The sequence below is a fragment of the Mesoplodon densirostris genome, chromosome 11 (assembly GCF_025265405.1).
Source record: "Mesoplodon densirostris isolate mMesDen1 chromosome 11, mMesDen1 primary haplotype, whole genome shotgun sequence".
NCBI classification, from domain to species: domain Eukaryota; kingdom Metazoa; phylum Chordata; class Mammalia; order Artiodactyla; family Ziphiidae; genus Mesoplodon; species Mesoplodon densirostris.
In genome coordinates this window covers 68127526-68148552 of record NC_082671.1, presented here as the reverse complement: position 1 = coordinate 68148552, position 21027 = coordinate 68127526, and the positions used below count along the sequence as shown (strand labels likewise).

At 37.9% G+C, this 21027-nt stretch overlaps 2 protein-coding genes across 3 annotated transcripts in view; one reads left to right on the top strand and one right to left on the bottom strand.

Moving 5' to 3' along the window:
- The first annotated feature begins 398 nt into the window (after positions 1-398).
- XPNPEP3 (X-prolyl aminopeptidase 3) overlaps positions 399-21027 on the top strand; it is a 61939-nt gene continuing 41310 nt past the window's right edge. For both annotated transcript variants that reach the window (XM_060113486.1, XM_060113485.1), the window contains exons 1-2: positions 399-527; positions 9888-10004. In XM_060113486.1, coding sequence (XP_059969469.1) covers positions 464-527; positions 9888-10004 — 181 coding nt within the window. In that variant the 5' untranslated portion in view covers positions 399-463. The remainder of the gene's footprint in view (positions 528-9887; positions 10005-21027) is intronic.
- Positions 5326-6216, bottom strand: DNAJB7 (DnaJ heat shock protein family (Hsp40) member B7). Its single transcript, XM_060113552.1, is given in 3 exon segments — positions 5326-5438; positions 5441-6186; positions 6188-6216. Coding segments are annotated over 3 exon segments (888 nt in total).

Here is a 21027-nt window from a genome sequence, read left to right as displayed (position 1 = left end):
GGTCTTTCGCTTGTTCAGTCCTATTTCCCTACCGCCGCGCTGCGCACTGGCTAGAATCTTCTAGAAGTGTGGCTGTTCGTGCTGGTGCCTGCCTCTCCATGCACGGATTCTTATCTTCACTCAGAACAGTGCTCTAGATGGATCAACCTCCTATCCGGTGCTTTCAAGGAGGCGGGAGCTGTCAGCCCCTGCGGGGAGTCGTTTAGAATAGAATATTCTGTGATTGTGGCCGTTAAATGAAACATGACGTCATGACGCCAAGGTGGCCCTCCGGCCGGAGCGTCGGTCACAACTCCGGGAGTGACGTCAACATTCTGCGCCTCTGTGGGAGGAAAGCCCGGCGAGCAGCGCCAGCCGGAAGGGGAGGGACGCCTGACCTGGTTTCCGGGCGACTCAACCCTGCCGGCGGCGACTTCTTCGACAGTTTTCCGCGTTTCCTTCCTGAAGCGTAAGCGTGGCGGTTATGCCTTGGCTACTCTCGGCAACTAAGCTTGTTCCCGCGGTAGCAAGCGCCCGCAGCCTCTCAGGTTAGACTCACCTCCCACAATGTCTCCTTCGGGGCTTGCTCTGAAAAGCCTGAGGCGCACCAGAGGGGTCCAGGTTGGTCTGAGGTGACCCCTGCTTCAGCGGACTCTTCTGCTGGGCTCTCCACTCCCAAACCCTCTGTGCGCTCCTTGGATTTCTTCTCTACCCCCTGCCCCTGGAAAAGGGTAGGCCCGGGGTTCTCTCTGCAGTTGAGGTATTCTAAGAGGTTGAAATGACTGCAGAGAGAAAAGGGTGTGCTGTCTTCCCAGAGGGGCTGTCTTCAGAGTAACTCGGACTCATGGAAGTTGTCAGTTACCACACTTGCCCAGGTGACACAGTGTCTCACATCACGTAGCTCTTGTTTCTGTTAGGTTAACCTACAGTCGGATTTTCGTGTTTTCAAAGAGTAGACGTGAGAGCTGGCTGCAGAATGTACAGGAAACACATGTTTAGTACTACACACCCTTTGAGTAGTTCCTCTCAGAAGAGGTAATGTTTGGAAATACTCCTGAGGCTTTTTACGTCTGAAAGCCTTGCTCGAAAAGGCAAGATAGTAAGTCAGGAAGAGAAAAACAAATACCGTATATTAACGCATATATGTGGAGCCTAGAAAAATGGTACAGATGAACCGGTTTGCAGGGCAGAAGTTGAGACAAAGATGTAGAGAACAAACGTATGGACACCAAGGGGGGAAAGCCGCGGAGGGGTGGGGATGGTGGTGTGATGAATTGGGCGATTGGGAATGACATGTATACACTGATGTGTATAAAATGGATGACTAATAAGAACCTGCTGTATAAAAATATAAATTAAATAAAATTCAAAAAAAACTTAAAAAAAAAAAGAAAGAAAAGTTAAGATAGAGTAGTCCAGGAATGGGGGGCGGGGCATTTTTTCAGGGTGTATTCTGTCGCGAGCAGTGAACATGAGGCTTGATCGGTGAAAGCTGAATCGTCTTTCAGGTAGATCTGCCATTGGATCATATTTTAGTTTTGGGGGTCCGATAGGTGAGCAATGTGTGAGCCGGGGCATATGGTATTTGACACCAAAGTTATGTCTTGACATGTGTTTCTTATGTTGGTATACCTGAATTTATTGAAAATGGAATGGTAATTATATCAAGACTTACTCCTTACTCTAAAAAGTAAAAATAAAAAGTAATCATTGTTCAGTGCACAGAACTTGCTCTTTGCTTCTAACACTTAAGCTCCAGAAAGCTGTCCCTCTCCATGGGAGTAGGTGAATAGATATGCAGTTAGTCAGTCTTGATCACAGAGGCCATAACTTATGATTTAGAGCTGGAACCATTCTTTGCTTGTAACTTTTTTTCCATTTGTTGAGGCTTTGTGTAAAACCTGATTAATCAAAATTTAAGGCTAGGTACTGGATTATACACACCAGTGTCCTGGAAAAATGTAGTCATTATGCTTCATTTTGCTTCAGTGGAATAAGTAAATTTAACCACCTCTCATGTTAACATCATAATATACATATATAGGCTTTTTGAGTGAATGAATGATCTCCTTGGATCTTCACAAGTCCAGTAAGTTAGAGCAAATATCATTTTACTGATGGGGAACTGAAACTAACACAATATCACAAGTAGCAAGTCAGGAATGTTAATTGTATGACTGCCATGTAGTCCTTTTTCTGTTATACCTCTGCTGGGTCTTACTCTGCTTAGTAGAGTCCTTTTGGACCTTTTTATTGAGCCAGAAAGAATGTATCTTCATTCAGTAACTTCTGAGTTAGCAGTCATTGTGGGTGAATCTCCACTTCCCTGGAGTTACAGTCTAGTCAGATGGTAGAGAAGCAACAAATAAATGAGAATATATATAGCAAAGGTTGGTAATGGAGTCTTGACTCAAGTGACATGGGAGCTCAAGAAATGGGTTGTAAATATGTTATTCTGGGATTTTATAAAGTTTTAGAATTTGAAAATTCCACCGACTTTAGATGTTCATAAATAGAACTTCGAATGTCTGTGGTGCTCTTGGTTGCTTTTCCTTAGGAAGGCTCTGGGAACAGGGTGTTGAGTACCATAGGTAACTTCCTATTCTGTGAAAGTCATGCATTCCTAAAGTGGAAATGCTTTGGTTAATTAAGAGTGTGATTTCATTAGTTGTGATATAGTTATTAACACCTTCTAGTCATTTGAGAAAAAGCAAAATAAAGCATTAATGATGCATAAGTAAGTTTTATATTTTAAAAGACTAGATCATTTAAATATAAGTGTGAGATGAGGAAGGGAAGTATTGAAAATATTAAAGAATAAGTAGAAAATAATTTTTAAAAGCCTGTTTGCAGTTAATTCTATTAACATTAATTGAGCACCACATAGGAGAACTAAGCACACAAAAAAAGTTTCTGCCATCATGTGAGACAGACAAAAAAGCAAGTAATTGTAATGTAACATACTTGTGGGGAGAAGGAAAAAGTGTTGATATTTTCTGGGGGCAGAGAGGGGCAAAGAGGAAACGTGAGCGTGACTTCAAAGGTTAGGAGAGTTGAGACTTGAAAGAAGGCTTAAATTCACCAAGCCAACTAGAGTGATGGAGCCATCCTGGCAGAGAGAATGAATGCCAAGGCCCAGAACTCTGAAACAGAATGACTGGTACAAAGCGTGACTTCAAAGGTTAGGAGAGTTGAGACTTGAAAGAAGGCTTAAATTCACCAAGCCAACTAGAGTGATGGAGCCATCCTGGCAGAGAGAATGAATGCCAAGGCCCAGAACTCTGAAACAGAATGACTGGTACAAAGCTTTGCATCATTAATAAGCCTGGAGCTTTTTTGAAATATGTTGCTGGGCATGTTAATAGCTGTTACACCAAAAGGGTTCTGTGGTCAAATAAGTATGGGGAATGCTGCATTTTATAGTGCTCATAATAGACTATTTCCATGTCTCTAAGAGGGAAATGTCTTTGGCATTATTTTGCAAAATGTATTTGACCATGGAGCCCTTTTTCTCTGGTGAGTCTTGAACTGGTTTGAACACAGTTTGGGAAAAGTTGGGCTCAAGCATGAGATGTGTAAGAAGACACATGATAGAAAGTCACATTGGGAAGAAAGCTGGTGGCTGGCTCGTGGAGTGCCTTGTATATTATGTTAAGCAACATTGAGCTTTTTCCTCTAGGCAGTAGGAAACGAATAATTTTAAGCTATTGAATAAGATTAAATCTGAATTTTTAGTTATCTGTTAAGAATAAAATAAAAACTGGGCCAGAGGGCATGTTATTGCATTTTCAAATTTTCAGAGACACTGGTTTTTCCTTTTGTTGAAAAATTGCATTTTTTTCTAAGTCTGATTAGTCCCACATGTGTAACAATAAATAAATTCTACTAAATGTCACATTTTATATAAGTGGCATTTAAAATACTCTGAGCTTTTATGATTTTATTTTCTGCAAATAAGCATTAAATGCTAATTGTCTCCAGTCTCTCCTGTAGAATAAATGAACTTTCCTTCCCACCCACCTACCAACTAAAAATCAAACAAAACAAGAGCTCACGCTTTATTCTAGCAGTCATTTAAAAATAGTTGATCCTAGAATTTTTTCTGGTTTCCAAATTCGTTGCATTGCTATATATCACTGAACTATGTTTTTCGAAAGGTGGTTGGGTTTTAAGTGCTACTAGATTATTTGCTCCCGTCTTTTAGTCACATTAAAATTTATAGTAGTTATATTTCTAAGATAAAAGATTAATATGATCAATAAGATCTTTTTGTTAAAAAAAAGGGAAGAATTCAATGACAGGGAACATGCAGAATGCAAGTCAACGTAGGAAATTCTTTTTTTGTTGCTTAATAAATTCGGGTACCTTGAATGTAGCACATCCAAAATTTAACACCTCCAGGCCTATCTCAGACTAATGGCACTTCTCTTCTTTCAGTTGCTAAGGCCCAAAATCCTGACTTCTGTCATACCCCACATCCAGTCTGTCAGCAAATTCCATTTGTCCCTACATTTAGAATATATCCAGAGTCTGATCTCTCTTTACCACCACCACCTCCACCACCCTGGCCAAGCTACTGCAGTCTCTGGCCTGGATTGTGGCAGTAGCCTGCATTTACCTGCTTTTACCTCTGCTTATTTAGAGTCTGTTTTTAATGACGGCAACCGGCGTAGGCCTGTTTAAGTATGTCAGATTATGTCACTCTTCTGCTCAAAGCCTCCATTGGCTTCCTGTCTGACAATTATAACATAGTTCATACTGTGATCTAGCAGTCCCTGCATAATCTGGTCTTCTGTTACCTTTCTTACTTCATCTACTTGCTCTCATAACTGGCCACACTGATCTCCATGTTCCTCAAACACACCTTACACAGTCTGCTTTAGGGACATTTCACTTGCTAGTCCTGCTGCCTGGAATCTTCTTTGACCAAATATCCACATGGCTAACTCCTTCATTTCATTTAGATCTTTTTCCTGGCTACCTTAGCTAAAATTTCAAAACTCGTTAATCTTTGCTGTTTTCTAAATTCTTAATATCACTGTTACCACAAATTTATCTTTTTCTAATATACCTAATCCAAACAGCCACTCATCAGATGTTTACAGTCCTGCTAAATATGTTAAAAACGTAATCTTAGTGTGGTATTAAACAAATATTATCTGCAAAACTCTAACAGAAACACACAAAGATGGTGTGATGAATTGGATTGACATATACACCAATATGTATAAAATGGATAACTAATAAGAACCTGCTGTATAAAAATATAAATAAAATTTAAAAAAAGAAACACATAAAGAGTTGTGTTCAAATGTTATATGAACATAATGTGTCTGAAGAGTCAATTTAATGATTCCTTTTAGTTGACTTCTTCTTCTGTACCTCTTTATGCTTCTTTTTTTTCCTCTTACCACCTTCTTTGAATCCTGCTGAGAAAATAGAGGGATTCCAGTTGCAAAAGTATACTGAGATATATGTTTGGGGCTGCAGGACTTTGGTGAATAATTGTTGAATGACTGTCTTCTCCAACTGCATTCTTCAGCAAAGCTCTCTTCATCTGCCATACCATTTAAAAGAAAGGACTTCAACTCACCATCGTCTTTGTCTCTTTCTTGATCATTCTCAATAAATCTCTTTGTATTGGTATTTCTGCCATTAACAATTTTACCTGAAGTTGTAACAGATATGTCGTTGCCCATCCCACTGTCGTCAGATGTCAGAGAAGAGAATGAATTAAGGCCCTCATGGCCCAGTGAACCACATAGTATATATCCTGTATCATATGAAGAAAATCTCTCGAAAGCTGGATATTCACTGGATGTAGAGAAAAAGGATCTTTCACTTCTGTTTCTGCTTCCATAGTAGCTTCTTGGATTATTTAAAAGGTCTTCAAGCAAGTCTTCAAAGAAATGAAATGAAAATGGGTCCCTTTTATGAAAAATTTCTTTAAAGACATCATCTGGCTTATGGAATGTGGAGCCATACTCAGAAGAATCATCAAAATGACTTCTGCCTCCACCATTTAATCCTTCTTTGCCATATTTATCATAAATGTCCCGTTTTTCATCATTTGATAATACCTCATATGCCTCAGCTACTTCTTTGAATTTTCTCTCGGCTTCTTTATTTTCTGGATTTTTATCAGGGTGCCATTTAAGTGCCGCTTTTCAATAAGCCTTTTTAATGTCCTTAGGTGAAGTATATCTGCAATTCTAGAACTTCATAGTAATCTACCATGTTGTAACATGGCTGGAAAGGGGTGCTCAGGGTAGTGAGAACCGTGGTTTCCTCTCAACTTAGGCTCTGCTGGTGATGGTGGTAGAGGCAGTGACTGCAGATAGGCACATTTTTACATTGAAGACAATGTTATTACCATGGACCACTGCTAGGACACATTAGGATACTGATTATATGGCAAGCAGAGTTACAAGCTTATTTCAGGGAGGGCTGCATTATGGTGTCATTATGGGGTTGGGGTAGGGACTAGACCTTCCAAACGGAGCTAGTCCAGAGTCATACCAGACCATCCTTAACCCTCTGGACTATTTCCCCTATATTTTCCTGGAAGCCTCAAACAGCGCCTTATAAACCAGTGGGAGCTGTTGTTTATGGCCACAGCATGCCCCTTGCATAATATGACCTCTGGGTTACTGAGCTTTAATAACTTACTTCTCAGTTGTTCCATGTTTTGATTTGAAAAAATGAAGACTTTGTGAACTATGAAAAAAATATTCAAGCACTTGACATATTTATTTCAACCTTAGTAAGTCATTGTATTAGTCCTGAGGCTACCATAACAAATTACCACGAACATGTCTGCTTAAAACAACAGAAATGTATTGTCTCACCGTTCTGGAGGCCAGAAGCCGAGATTATGTGTCAGCAGGGCTACACTCCTTCCAGGGGCACTAGGAGAGAATCCGTTCTTCCCATCTTCCAGCTTCTGATGGCTATACATATTCCTTGGCTTGTGGCCACATCTCTCCTGTTTCTGCCTCCATGGTTACATTGCTTCCTCTTCTGTCTCAATTCTCCCTGTGCATTTCTCTTACACAGACACATGTCATTGGATTTAGGATCAACCCAGGTAATGCAGGATGATCTGTTCGTCTCAAGTTCCTTAATTACATCTGCAAAAACCCTTTTTCCAATTAACAGTCACAGGTTCTGGAGATTAGGATGTGGACATATCTTCTGGGGGCCACCATTCAAGACACTGAAGTAATAAAATCATTTTAGTGCACTGAGGCAAGCTTATTTTTAATGGAATAGGGCAGCAAAAATAACAGTCACAGAAAGAATAGTATTTAGTGAAATTTCTATATACATTATACATATATATGTCTGTATATACTAGGTTACTGTGTAAAATGTATTTCTTACTGTGGGTCTTGGTTTTAAAAATTTGAAAGCCACTACCTAATATAACGGCTTTATTTCACAGGTGAAGAAATAAGTGCAGAGGAGTTATGTAACGTGCCAAGATCACGTAGATAGAACTAAACTAGAACTAGCACTTTTTTCTACTATACCATGCTGCCTTTAATTCTTTGTCTTAGATTGCCTTCCGGAGTACATACTTATTTCCTTCATTTTTCTCTATGGTCGCTTCATCTTTTTTTTTCAACTTTTTTATTATGGAAAATTTCAAACATATACACAAGTAGAGTAGTATAATGAACTCTGATGTACGCATCACCCAGCTTCAATAATTATCAACTCATGGCCAGTCTTGTTTCATTCAAATCCCCATTCATCCTCTCTGCAATCCACCCCACCCCCATATTATTTTGAGACAAACCTGAGATCATACCACTTCATCTGTAAATATTTCAATTTATATCTCTAAAGGATAAGTTTCTTCCTTTTTAACATAATCACAACACCATTATCACGTGTTAAATATTACGTCCGTAATACCATCAAATATGCAATCACTGTCCCAATTTCCAGTGATCTCATAAATGTAATGTATTTGTTTTACAGTTTGTTGCTTGAATCGGGATCCAGTTAAGGTTCACATATTACAGTTGGTTGATAATGTCTTTTAAGGCTTACTTAATCTATAGATTCCCCCTTCCATATCTTACCACCCCTACCTGCCTTGGAATTTATGTGGAAAAAGCTGAGTTGTTTGTCTGGTAGTATCTCTCACAGTCTGGACTTTGTTGATTGCTTCCCTGTGGTGTCACTTAGCAAGTTTCTCTGTATTTTTGTAAATTGCTTGCCTCATCTTTGTTAAGCTTTCAACCTATGTAGACTGAGCATATTCCTAATATGTATTCTGTACATTTTCTAAAGACAGATTCCAGGAAATACTTGTTTAATATTTTGTCCTTTTTCTCATTTTCCACTATTCTTAACTGTATTTTCATACTGCCTGGAAACCTGTACCATTTTCTCTGTCTTTTTAATCATTCAGGAAGCTATGACTTTTCTCAATAACCCTCTGTGAATTTAATTCAAAGTTAATGTTTAAGACTTCTTAACTCTCCAAATATATACACTGTCATTCATACTTTATAATCCTTACTAAAACCTTTAACTTGATCCAGACTTACCACGTTTTGCTGTTGTAGTGATTGTATGTTCACAGGGAGATTGTATGGTACTAATTGTATTGTTGTGATTTAGCAGAGAAGACTTACTGAGTGGCAGAGTGGAAGGATAAGAGCAAAGATTTTGAAGTTAAATAAAACTGAGTTTGAATCCCAGCTTCCCTAGTACTAACTGTGTAACATTGCACAAATTACTTCTCTGAGTCTGATTCCTTATTTGTAAAAAAAAAAAAAAAAGGCGATGATAATGCCTATCTCACGTAACAGTTAAAAATCTAATTCCTTAGTTTGGTGTACAAAGCCTTCAATGGTCTGATCCTTACCTTGCTGATCTTTTCCTCTTCCACCAGCAGCAACACCAACCTGAAATTCTCTTTCTATCCCTTTTCCCTCTACATGCACACATGGGCACGTGTGAATGTGGTGCTTTCTATGCTTTCCCTTTCATAATCTCATTCATGATACCTTCAGCCTCCCTTGTCACTTTCACTGACTAATTCCTGCTCGGAGTAGGCATCACCTACTTCTGCAGTTCCACACAAGCACCTGTTGTGTGCTTCTCTGTTCCCTAGATCACTGTGTCCTATCGACATTGTACCCATCCCACAGCATTGTGTTAGTTTTTGTGCTCTCAAAAACCTTGTGTATGAATCCACCACTGCATTCACCGTGTAGTATTGCTCTGTCTCACCTCCACTAGACTGTATGTTCTTTGCAGACCAGGACAGATAGTCTTGTGTTATTCTTGTGTCTTTCCCAGCATGTGCCAATCACACACTTAATAAATCTTGCTGAATGAATGCTAATAATATTACTTCTTATGGGCTAAATATGATTAAGCATTTTTCAGACATTATTTCACTAGCTCTAACATTCCAAGATTAAATGAGATAAGATGTGCATATTTTCTCAAACTTCACATATTCTCAATAAAAATGTTAATTCTCTTTTTCTGAATTTTAGGACACAGCATAACACTACCTCAATGAAATACTTCCTACCCCCTCCCCTGCTTTTGTTTGTTGTCTTTCTTCTGTTCCCATGGCTCCTATTCATACGTTAATCATACTGTATGTATATATACCTCTATTATATTCAGGTAGACTAAAGTCACTAAAGGTAAAGATAATCTTATTTCTGTATCCCTAAGGCCCAACACAGGCTCTGGCTGGCCCAGAGGAAGGGCCATATAAATACTGAAGGAGATACTAATTTGCATTTTTCTAAAGCATCCTACTGCTGGAGGTAGATAAATGTGTATATACTGTGGGGACTTTCTAGGTACACTGTTCCATTTCATCCTCTTTTTTTTTTTTTTTTTTCATTTCATCCTCTTTATCTCTCCTTCAGGATGCATGTCATGTTCACAGCGAAGGTACTCCCTGCAGCCCATCCCAGAGAGGAGGATTCCAAACCGATACTTAGGCCAGCCCAGCCCCTTTACACACCCACACCTCCTCAGATCAGGTAAGGCCTTTTAACTGTAATGACTGTCTCTCTCTTTAGGGGCTTTGTCTAGAACTGTGCTATCCAATAGAATTTTTGCAGCAGTGGGAATGTTCTAGAGCTGTGCTGTCCAATACAGTAGCCACTATGCACAAGTGGCTACTGTACACTTAAAATGTTGCTAGTGCAACTGAGGAACTGAATTCTTTTAAATTTTATTTTAATTAATTTAAATTTAAACAGCTACATGTGGCTAATAGTACTGTATAGACAACACCATCTAGAGCAATAAACACGATTAGCCTTATAATTCAGAAGTATCAGTGAAAAGTATGTATTTTCAAGATGTTTTTAAAGAAAAGTTCTGTTACTTTCTAAAACATTGTGTCTAGAACTGTGTTCTAACTATTGATGCCTTGTGAACTACTGTGTTAAAGACATTTTAGGAAACATTTTTCTTGAAAGAATTAAATGCTCATTTCAATATTAAGAAAATATTTTTATATAGGTTACACAAGATTTCCAGATGTGATTGTCACAGCTTTGATAAGTGATAACAGTGATAAAGGTGATGCAAAAAGTTGATAAAGGTTTACTTCACTAATTTTTTTTTCTAGTTTAAGATTCCAGTGTTACTGCTGGAAGATGTGTCATCACTATTGTTCAAATTCATACCTAAGGTTTTTTGTTTTGTTTTGTTTTTTTAAAGACAGTTAAGGGATGAACTATGATGAATGAGTATCATCCCAAAGAGGTAGGCAGGGTAAAACCAAATGCTTTGTAGAAAAAGCAGTCAGGTTTTCAAGGGAGATTAACTGTTGCTTCTGCCATGCGAAGTTAAATCTGTATTTACTGTGTAAACATATATATTAATAATCTAAATTGCCTTTGGAAATATGTTGCTCTTTCACTGTCTCCACTCAGTGAATGATACCAGTGTGTCTCTCAGTGAGGGCTTCCTTTTGCTGATTCTTCATCAGACTGGAATTCCTGCTGGGAAATCTGCTGAGACTCAGGAAATGCAGCTCACCACTGAAACACACAGGAAATCACAGTTTTTCAAAGCTGTAAGGTAAGCTTAATAGCAATACAGTTGGTATTAATTTAAGTATTTCTCTATCCAATCAACCTACCTGTAGCTTCAATTTAATATTAAGTTTTACCAGCTTTGAAAATTACTGATTTCTCGTGGTGAGATACTTTTACATGGTGAGCTGCATTTTCCAGGCCTTGAAACTAGTAATCATATTGTCAAGATGATGGCCTCTGTATCTAGACTGTTATTTGTGTTATGTGCATGTTAACTATGTAAAAAATGAATGTAAATAAATACACCCATACAAGTTCATATATGTTCATATAAACTATGGGGGAAAAGGAATACCTATCATAATTTTTATTCTCCTGTACAATAGGGATTGGGGTAAGTGAGAAGGGATAGAAGTAGATAAAATTTTAAAAGAGAATTATCAATGTTAAAGAAACCACCAGATATACAATATCCAAAGTGTTAATCACTTATTTTTCTCCACGTGGAGAAGCAAAACTCACAGAAGTGTTAAAATAATTGTGGGGTGGAGGAAGAGTCAATTATTAAGAAAAATTAAGAGGCATTTAATACTTTTTTTAAAATCTCTTTTACAAAGCCAAGGTTAGTTTGTTAGTTTGGGGTTTAAAAGTATGTTTCTGTTATGTGGTTTGCTCCAAAAGGTTTCATGTTTGGCATATTTCCCCAGTACTTGCCAGTACTTTAAACTTTTGGAAAATATCTCAGTCCCTTTCCTAATTATTATAAAAGTTCCATATATATGATAGACAAATTAGAGAATACAGATAGGGCTTCCCTGGTGGCACAGTGGTTGAGAGTCCACCTGCCGATGCAGGGGACGTGGGTTCATGCCCTGGTCCGGGAAGATCCCACATGCTGCAGAGTGGCTGGGCCCGTGAGCCATGGCCGCTGAGCCTGCGCGTCCGGAGCCTGTGCTCCGCAACGGGAGAGGCCACAACAGTGAGGGACCCGTGTACCGCAAAAAAAAAAAAAAAAAAAAAAAAAAAAAAAGAGAATACAGATAAGCATGATTTTTTTTAAGAAAAATTACTCATAATCCCACCATTCAGGGATAACCACTATTGAGATTTTAGTATATGTATCTTTCTAGGCTTATTTCTTATTCAGAATTGTGTGTACATTTATGCACACTCTATATACTGATCAACTATTTCCTTAAAATAAATTCTTAGTGGGAATTCCGTGGCAGTGCAGTGGTTAGGACTCAGTGCTTTCACTGCGGTGGCCTGGGTTCAATCCCTGGTCAAGGAACTAAGATCCTGCAAGGTGCGGCGCAGACAAAAAAAAAAAATTCTTAGAGGTGAAATTACTGGGTCAACACCTTCTGAATTTTGAATTTCCCTGGATTTCTTTCGGCCATACCTACCCAAGTTTTCTGAAGCAACAGTAACTTGGAAGGTATTCAGCAGAATGACATGGGAGATAAAGGAGTTCTGTGTAGTAGTAAGCTGGCTGTGCTTACTACTGCTTTAGATGGATATAAAGAGTCAGATTCACTCCCCCAAGTCCTCTTAGTGATTTTTAAAACTTATCCTTTGCTTAAAGAAATCTGAGCGTTGTAGACTATTTCTTCTTTCTATGACATTGCCATCTCTGTGTTAAGGACCATGTCTGTAGAAACAGAAAATGTCAGTTCATCCTCCTCGATCATTAATATGCCCTCCACTTATTATCACCCAGGAAGAAAAGTGATTCTATATAGGAAGGCAGGTGGCATTCTGAGCTATATACTATTATGAACCATGAATCTACTTTTTATAGTATCTGTATAAGAAAGACACCTGACATTGCAAGGTGTTCAGCTCCATAAACAGCTCCCTTCCAGGGAATAGGAAGAATTAGTGCCTAATAAAGCATTATTTCCAAAAACCTATATTTCTAACATTTTTATGTTCCTAAGCAGAATTAATTTTGGAATATGTGATATAGTTTGGAGCTTAAGAAAGGGCTATGCAAAGAGTTAGGCTTGTCAAAATGACTTGTCTGACCTATCCAGAACCACTTATTGGTTTTCTTTCAACTACAGCAGTGAATAGATTCATTGGGAAATAATCAAATAATCAAATGCTTTTACCATATGCTTTTTTGTCCCTTATCATCAAAACAATGGCTGAGACTGTATAGTTATTGTCAAGTATAATATTTAAAATGATGAAAAGATTGTTTCTAGAGTGAGTTATAGATAATAATTCCCAAATCTTCTTCCCTTAAAAGTTTCAAAATCAGTTAGGTATCCATCTTTAGTTTAGTGATAGTTTAGTTGTAGTTCTGCCTTAAGCAAGGGGTGTATTTTTTTGGTTTGTTTTAAGTTTTGTTAAATATGGTTGACTTTAATAACATCTAAAAGATAAAGATTTATTTTGATGGGGTGAGATTTTTATACTATTTAAAAGATTAAAATATATGTCCAAGAAATGACAGAAATTGAAAGTGGTTTGAATCTGCCTAGACCATTGGGTGAGCTTTTTCAAAATATACGTACAAGCCAGGATCCCATAGACTTGCTGAATCAGAATGTCAAGGGGAGGGCTTAGACTGTGAGCTTTGAAGAGGTCCCTGGGTGTTTCTGATGCACACCACTGGCCTAATGGGTACTCACTCACTCCGCTTGGGTGCATGAGATGCCTACCAACTTAGGAAGGCAAGCTAGATCTTTAGCCACAGACCATGTGTTGAAGCAGAGTGTGCCCTCCCCATTCCTCTCTGGTGTTCTCATCCCCAAACACTAAGTTCTTAAATCACTACCATCAAACATTTACTGAATGATGACTTCACATTTATCTGGCCATTTCAAAACACATTTTATAGATTTCACCTGATAAGCAGAGTAGTAATCTAAAGTTTTGTATTCTAGAGTTTTTAAATTTAGGCCTACTTTTTCCATAGATATTTCACTGTGAAGTCGACCTGTTTTTATGAAGTAATGTATTTTCTTTTCTCACTTGCTTTGTACCTATGGAATTTAAAAAATAGTATATATTCATATTGATTATATAATTTCCTCTCATCTTCTGAATTAGATTTTAATGCAGAGTAAAGACTGGAGTCTTTACATATATAAGTTTATAGGTGAATAAATGTATATTTAACCCATATGTATGATACATGTTGACTACTTATTTCAAGGTACCATTATACTGATAACTAGCTTATAGAAATGCCATAAATTGCCATCCAGTGCAGAGTTATAGAATATTTCTCTTTTTATTACTGAGAGAAGAAAGAAAATTTTGAAATGTAATAATTTTCATGTGGTTTAAATACTGGCACATTAAAAATATATGACTTGTCTGTTTCTCACTTTAACCTTTGTGCATATTTCTCATTCATATCAAGAAATTCTCTGAGGTAAAGATTAGCAAGAATCTACCCCAGGAAAGAATCAGGAATCTTATAAAAAACTGAATAATAAAAAGCTCCTGAATCACTTGAAACTCATTCTTGTCATTGTGTGAGAAAACCAGATAATTCAGGGCTTTATAATTACTTTGATAGGGATTAATGGTCATCCCTATACATTTTACTCTTTCAAGATCCTACCTGTCTTTGTATTACCAGGATGACAACCTCTTCAAGTGTAAATTATTTATTGTGGTAATAATTATAACTAATATTTATATAGTGCTAACTGTTCTGAGTATTTCATTAACTTATTAAATCCTCCTGACAACTTTGTGAAGTGGGTGCTATTATTATCGCCACTTTACAGATGAGGACACAGGCACAGAACAGTTTGGTAGCTCTCCCCAAGTCACTCAGTAGGTTGTTAAGCCAGAATTCCAACTCAACAAAATTCTGAGTCCACACTTAACCACAAAACAGCACATAACACCCATGCCAAAGAATACTATATGGGAATTTTTTTAAGTCTTTTTTTTGGTATAATATTTTTGGTAAGAAGAAATTCAAGTGAGAGAAGTCTTGAAGGTGTAAAAGTTATTTCAGCTCTAGAGAGTGGTATAGTCATCCCTTGGTATCCTTAGGGGATTGGTTCCAGGACCCTCTCAGATGCCAAAATCTGCGGATGCTTAAGTCCCTTACATAAAATGGCATAGTATATGACTGCAATCCATGCACATCCTCCCATATACTATAAACCATCTCTAGATTACTTATAATACCTAATACAATGTAAATGCTATGTAAATAGTTGCTCATGCACAGCAAATTGAAGTTTTGCTTTTTGCGACTTTCTGGAATTTTTTTTCCAAATATTTTTGATCTGTGGTTGGTTGAATCCCCAGATGCAGAACCTATGGATATGGAGGGCCAGCTGTACTTTTTTTTTTTAATGTGGTAAAATTTACATTAGGTGAATTGCACAGATCTTAAATATGCAATTCAGTGAGTTTTGACAAAGGTACACCAATATAACCCATACCCCATTCAAGATATAGAGCATTTCCATCACCCCAGAAAGTCCCCTCATACCCTTCTAGTCAGTCCCCACGTCCATCCTTAACCACTGCTCTAGTTTCTATCAACATGATTGTTTTGCCTGTTCTTGAGTTTCATGTAAGTGGAATCATACAGTATGAACCCTTTCTGGCTGGCTTGTTTTGCTCAGTATATGCAAATAAAATCCATTGAGAGTATTTTTAAATTAGTTATTTGATCATTTCATTTTTTTCAGAGAGGTCTGTGTTTTACTTTATAAAGGAAATGTTTATTAGCTTTTTCTTTACCCCCATTTTCCAACTACATAGTAATAGATCATTTTATGCACTACTTCCTTATATACAATAAAAACTACCTAATATTAAACAGAATTCAAGGACACTGCTTCAGGCCACATTAAAATCCTAACCTAGTTAGTTTCAGGAAATAATTAAAATACATACCTAGATTGTAGCAAAGACTTGCATCTTTCCATCCATTTTCAGTCTTCATAAAACTTTTCCTTTCTGGGTTTTCTGCCTGGCTGATAAAATATGAAGAACATTTTTCTTATTCTCTTGAGAGGCCCAATCCTAGATGTCCTGGAAGAGCTTTTCTTCTTGGCTGCACAGTCTCAGGATTGATTGTGAGACTTTGCTATTTACAGAGTCCAGATTGTGACATCTAGGCATTTGATTGATTAAATAACTTGTTAGAGTAGCCCTTCTATCCTTAATTGACTCCACATGATAAAATACTGACTTTGCTTCTTAATACTTTACAATTTGACAAAGTTACCAGAATGTCTATTCAGATACAGTTTTATCTGAAGAAAGTCAGGCTAGATTGACTATAATGGTTAGTTCTATGATCAAAGGCCATAACAACTGCCAGGTTTACCTCTAGGGTTGAAGTTCATTGCTTTATCACATTTTTTTTCCCTCCTTCAGTTGATAAGGTGTGTTCTTCCTTTGATAATTTTTCTGTTGTGACAAAGAGTTCTTTGAAATTTCAGAAGTTTGGAAGCATATAGTTAATGGTCACTCTGTAGTGTTTACAATTACTAAGCTTGGGAAAATGTAGTCAGTGTTTTATTTATTTTTTTTTTTTTTAAATATTTATTTATTTATTTATTTTTGGCTGTGTTCGGTCTTCATTGCTGCGCGGGCTTATCTCTAGTTGCATCCAGCGGGGGCTACTCTATGTTGCGGTGAGCAGGCTTCTCATTGCGGTGGCTTCTCTTGTTGAGCACGGGCTCTAGGTGCGCAGGCTTCAGTAGTTGCTCCGCAGCATGTGGCATCCTCCCGGACCAGGGCCCGAACCCGTGTCCCCTGCACTGGCAGGCGGACTCCCAACCACTGCGCCACCAGGGAAGCCCGTAGTCAGTGTTTTAAATAAATATTTCTCATATAGTCATTTGTATGAAATTAGATTCAGCAACGAGGAATGCTTTGAAGGGCGAAAAAGATGGTTTTGCAATCCTGCTTTGATTTTTAAATAATTTTATCTTTTTTTCAGAAGTTACTTCCTAATATACATATATGTATATTCTGTTATTAATGAAAACGAGAGATAACACATTGATTAATTAAGATCATTAATATTGTGAATTTTCTTCTTATTTCCAAAGTTTTTTTAAAAACACAATGAATTGATTTTTTAAGTTTAGTTTTATTACATGGACCATAGCTGGGAAATGACCAAAAGCAAAGCACAGGATAGGGACCAAGTAAAATGACAAAAAGGAAAAATTGGATAATCCACCAGTTATAACCAGCCTCTGCTTTTAGAAAAGAGTATTTGCTACTTGGGTAAATTAGGAAATTTCCAATATTGAGTAACAGTGGCAGACTTAACATGCATAATTATCAGGGAGATAAATAGTTAAGCTGTTCTTGGGCTCTGGTACAAAGTTCAATATTCTGCCCTAGAGCCCTAGGGGACTCTTAGCCAACTCAATCCTCAGAGAAAGAAATGTGATGTGAGGTTTTCTAGGGCCAACTCTGTTGCTTTGCCTGGCCTATAAGGCCCTCTCTTATTTATCTCTTTTGTTTCTTACCAATTTCGTTAATAAAAATGTAAATTTTTCTATTGTAGGTAAATAAAAGTTAAATAAAAAATTATTAATGGGATACAACTACAGAATTTTCTGGAGAGATAAACTATGCATAGGTAAAACAACTAGACAGTTCCAAAGTAATCATAAACAGCTGAGTTGCATGTACTGAACATGAGTACTAAGAAAACTCGAAGGACTTTGATCCACTAATTTCTCTCCTGGGACTATCCCACAGAAATAAAAGCAACAGTACATAGGGCATTTAAAAGTACCCTATGTATATAAGTACAAAGATGTTCATTATTGCAGCAAAAAGCTGAAAATAATATGAATGCCCACCAGTATGGAAATGGATCAGGAAGTTATGATACATTCCCCCAAGAAATAATATGGAGACATCAAGCAGAATGAGTTGAAGCTATGCTAAATGAGTTGGTGGGAGGGGCTTCTATGAGGTATTGTTGTGTTAGAAAGGCAACATAAACACAAGACTGTGTGGTATCCCATTTTTGTAAAACACTAGTGACTCAAAAAACCCTAAATGCAGGTATATGTGTATGTGATTATATGAGTATTGAGAAAAATAGGAAAGGATACATACTAAATTACAAATATGGGGGTGGTTCTAATGTGGGTAGAAGGAAGGAAGGGGAGTGAGGTCTCAAACAATGAAGAAATGGGGGAAAAGTGTTTAACTATTGAAAGAGTATGGTATGATTACATTTATACACAACTATAAGATGTATATATGAAAATGAAATAGTTGACTTTAAAAAAAATGTAATTCAAAGGAACAAATCAACATGATCTGGGCTAATCAAGAAAGCCTTTTGAATCAGAAGGGTCTAAAAACAAACATATATTGAGCTCCAAGTCTTGAGTGGAATTGCTTTGAAGGGAGAAGAAATTTTAGAAAGGGGACACATTGTAAGCAAGGTAACAGGTTGGATTTATGTAAGATATAGAAGGAATTAACGTCAGAATAATTGGGGGAACGATAAGAAAAAAGTTGGCCAAGTCACCAAAGACCACATCTTGTGTGGTTTCATTTATATGAAATCTGTACTATAGACAAACCCAGAGAGGCAGAAAATAGATTTGTGGTTGTCAAGGGCTGGATTGGATTCGGAGGAAACAGGGAGTGACTGTTGATTGGCATGGGATTTCTTTTTGGAGTGATGAAATATTCTAAAATTGTTTAGGGTAATGGTTGCACAAATCTGTGAATATACCAAAAATTATTGAATTGTACACTTGTAAGTGGGCGAATTGTATGGTATGAAAATATCTCAGTAAAGCTGTTACCAAAAAAAGTTGGCCAGATAAGTTGAAGTCACCTGGTAGAGAACATTAAAATGTTACATTTAAATGTAAATGTTAAAGTGGCTTAAGAGTATGAATTTGATCTGACAGACAATAAAGAACCATTGTAGGTTATGAGTATGGAGTGGACTGTCCATGGTTTCCCTTTTTTAACCTCTTTTTCTCTTTATTTGGGACTTTAATTATAAGAGTATATACTCATTGAAACAGAATTCAAATAATATAATAAATCATGTTAAATAGAAAATTTCAGTTTATGTCACTCTCCATAGGTTACCACTATAAAAATGCTGATTCTTTTCTAAATTCTTTTTTCTCTCTCCGTTTTTTTTAAACATAATGAAAACATATTGTCCATCTTCTTATTTAACTTTCTTACACAGCAGTGTTTCATGGCTATCTTCCCATACTTGCATGTGGAGACTGGCTACCACAGGGAATAATAATAGTTCCCCACATCATAGAGTCATTGTAAAGATAAAATAAGTTGATACATGTAAATAATTAGAATAGTACAGACACGTAGTAAGCGTTCAATAAGCATTAGATGTTGTTTTACTATTATTATTGTTAAGTGTAGGCTTAGGGATACAGCTTTTGTGAGTAATTGTTTTAGTAGTTCTTTTGTTTGGGAACCTAAAGTGAAAGCAGGCATAATCTCCATTTCAGAAGTGAAGCGTTCACCCAGTCATCACTGGGCTAGCAGCCAGGCAGTCTGTTAGGTACTAGTATTAAAAACTAGGGACTTCCCTGGTGGCGCAGTGGTTGAGAGTCTGCCTGCCAAGGCAGGGGACACGGGTTCGAGCCCTGGTCCGGGAGGATCCCACATGCCGCGGAGCAAGCCCATGCGCCACAACTACTGGGCCTGTGCTCTGGAGCCTGTGAGCCACAGCTGCTGAGCCTCCATGCCACGGCTGCTGAGCCTGCGTGCCTGGAGCCTGTGCTCTGCAGCAGAAGAGGCCACCGTGATGAGAAGCCCGCGCACCGCAGGGAAGAGTGGCCTCCGCTCTCCGCAACTAGAGAGGGCCTGCACGCAGCAGTGAAGACCCAGTGCAGCCAAAAATAAATAAGTAAATTAAAAAAAAAAGAACTAACACATATTACAATAGCCAGGACATGGAAGCAACCTAGTTGTCCATTAATAGATGAATGGATAAAGAAGATGTGGCACGTATACACAATGGAATATTACTCAGCCATAAAAAGAAACGAAATTGAGTTATTTGCAGTGAGGTGGATGGACCTAGAGACTGTCATACAGAGTGAAGTAAGTCAGAAAGAGAAAAACAAATACCGTATGCTAACACATATATATGGAATCTAAAAAAAAAAGGCTCTGAAGGACCTAGGGGCAGGACAGGAATAAAGACACAGACGTAGAGAATGGACTTGAGGACACAGAGAGGGGGAAGGGTAAGCTGGGACGAAGTGAGAGAGTAGCATTGACATATATACACTACCAAATGTAAAATAGATAGCCAGTGGGAAGCAGCTGCATAGCTCAGGGAGATCAGCTCAGTGCTTTGTGTCCCCCTAGAGGGGTGGGATAGGGAGGGTGGGATGGAGATGCAAGAGGGAGGGGATATGGGGATATATGTATACATATAGCTGATTCACTTTGTTACACAGCAGCAACTAACATAACATTGTAAAGCAATTATACTCCAATAAAGATGTTAAAAAATAAATAAAAGGAGAAAAAGCTAAAAAAAGAACTAACACATAACACTTCATAACAAAGTTTCTTTATATATATATATATATATATTTGTTTGTTTATTTATTTATTTTTGGCTGCATCGGGTCTTAGTTGCGGCACACAGGATCTTTTTTGCGGCATGCAGGCTTCTCTCTAGTTGTGGTGCGAGGGCTTCTCTAGTGTGGCGTGCGGGCTTCAGAGCACATGGGCTCTGTAGTTGTGGTGCATGGACTCAGTAGTTGCAGCTTGTGGGCTTAGTTGCCCCGCAGCATGTGGGATCTTAGTTCCCCAACCAGGGATCGAACCCACATCCCCTGCATTGGAAGGCAGATTCTTAACCACTGGACCACCAGGGAGGTCCCACAGGGGTTCTTAATATGGGTTTTTTGCGTGCACTTACAGGAATCTGAGACTCTTGAAATTGTATGTCAAAAGTTTGTATTTGGGCTTCCCTGGTGGCGGAGTGGTTAAGAATCCACCTGCCAATGCAGGGGCCACTGGTTCAAGCCCTAGTCCG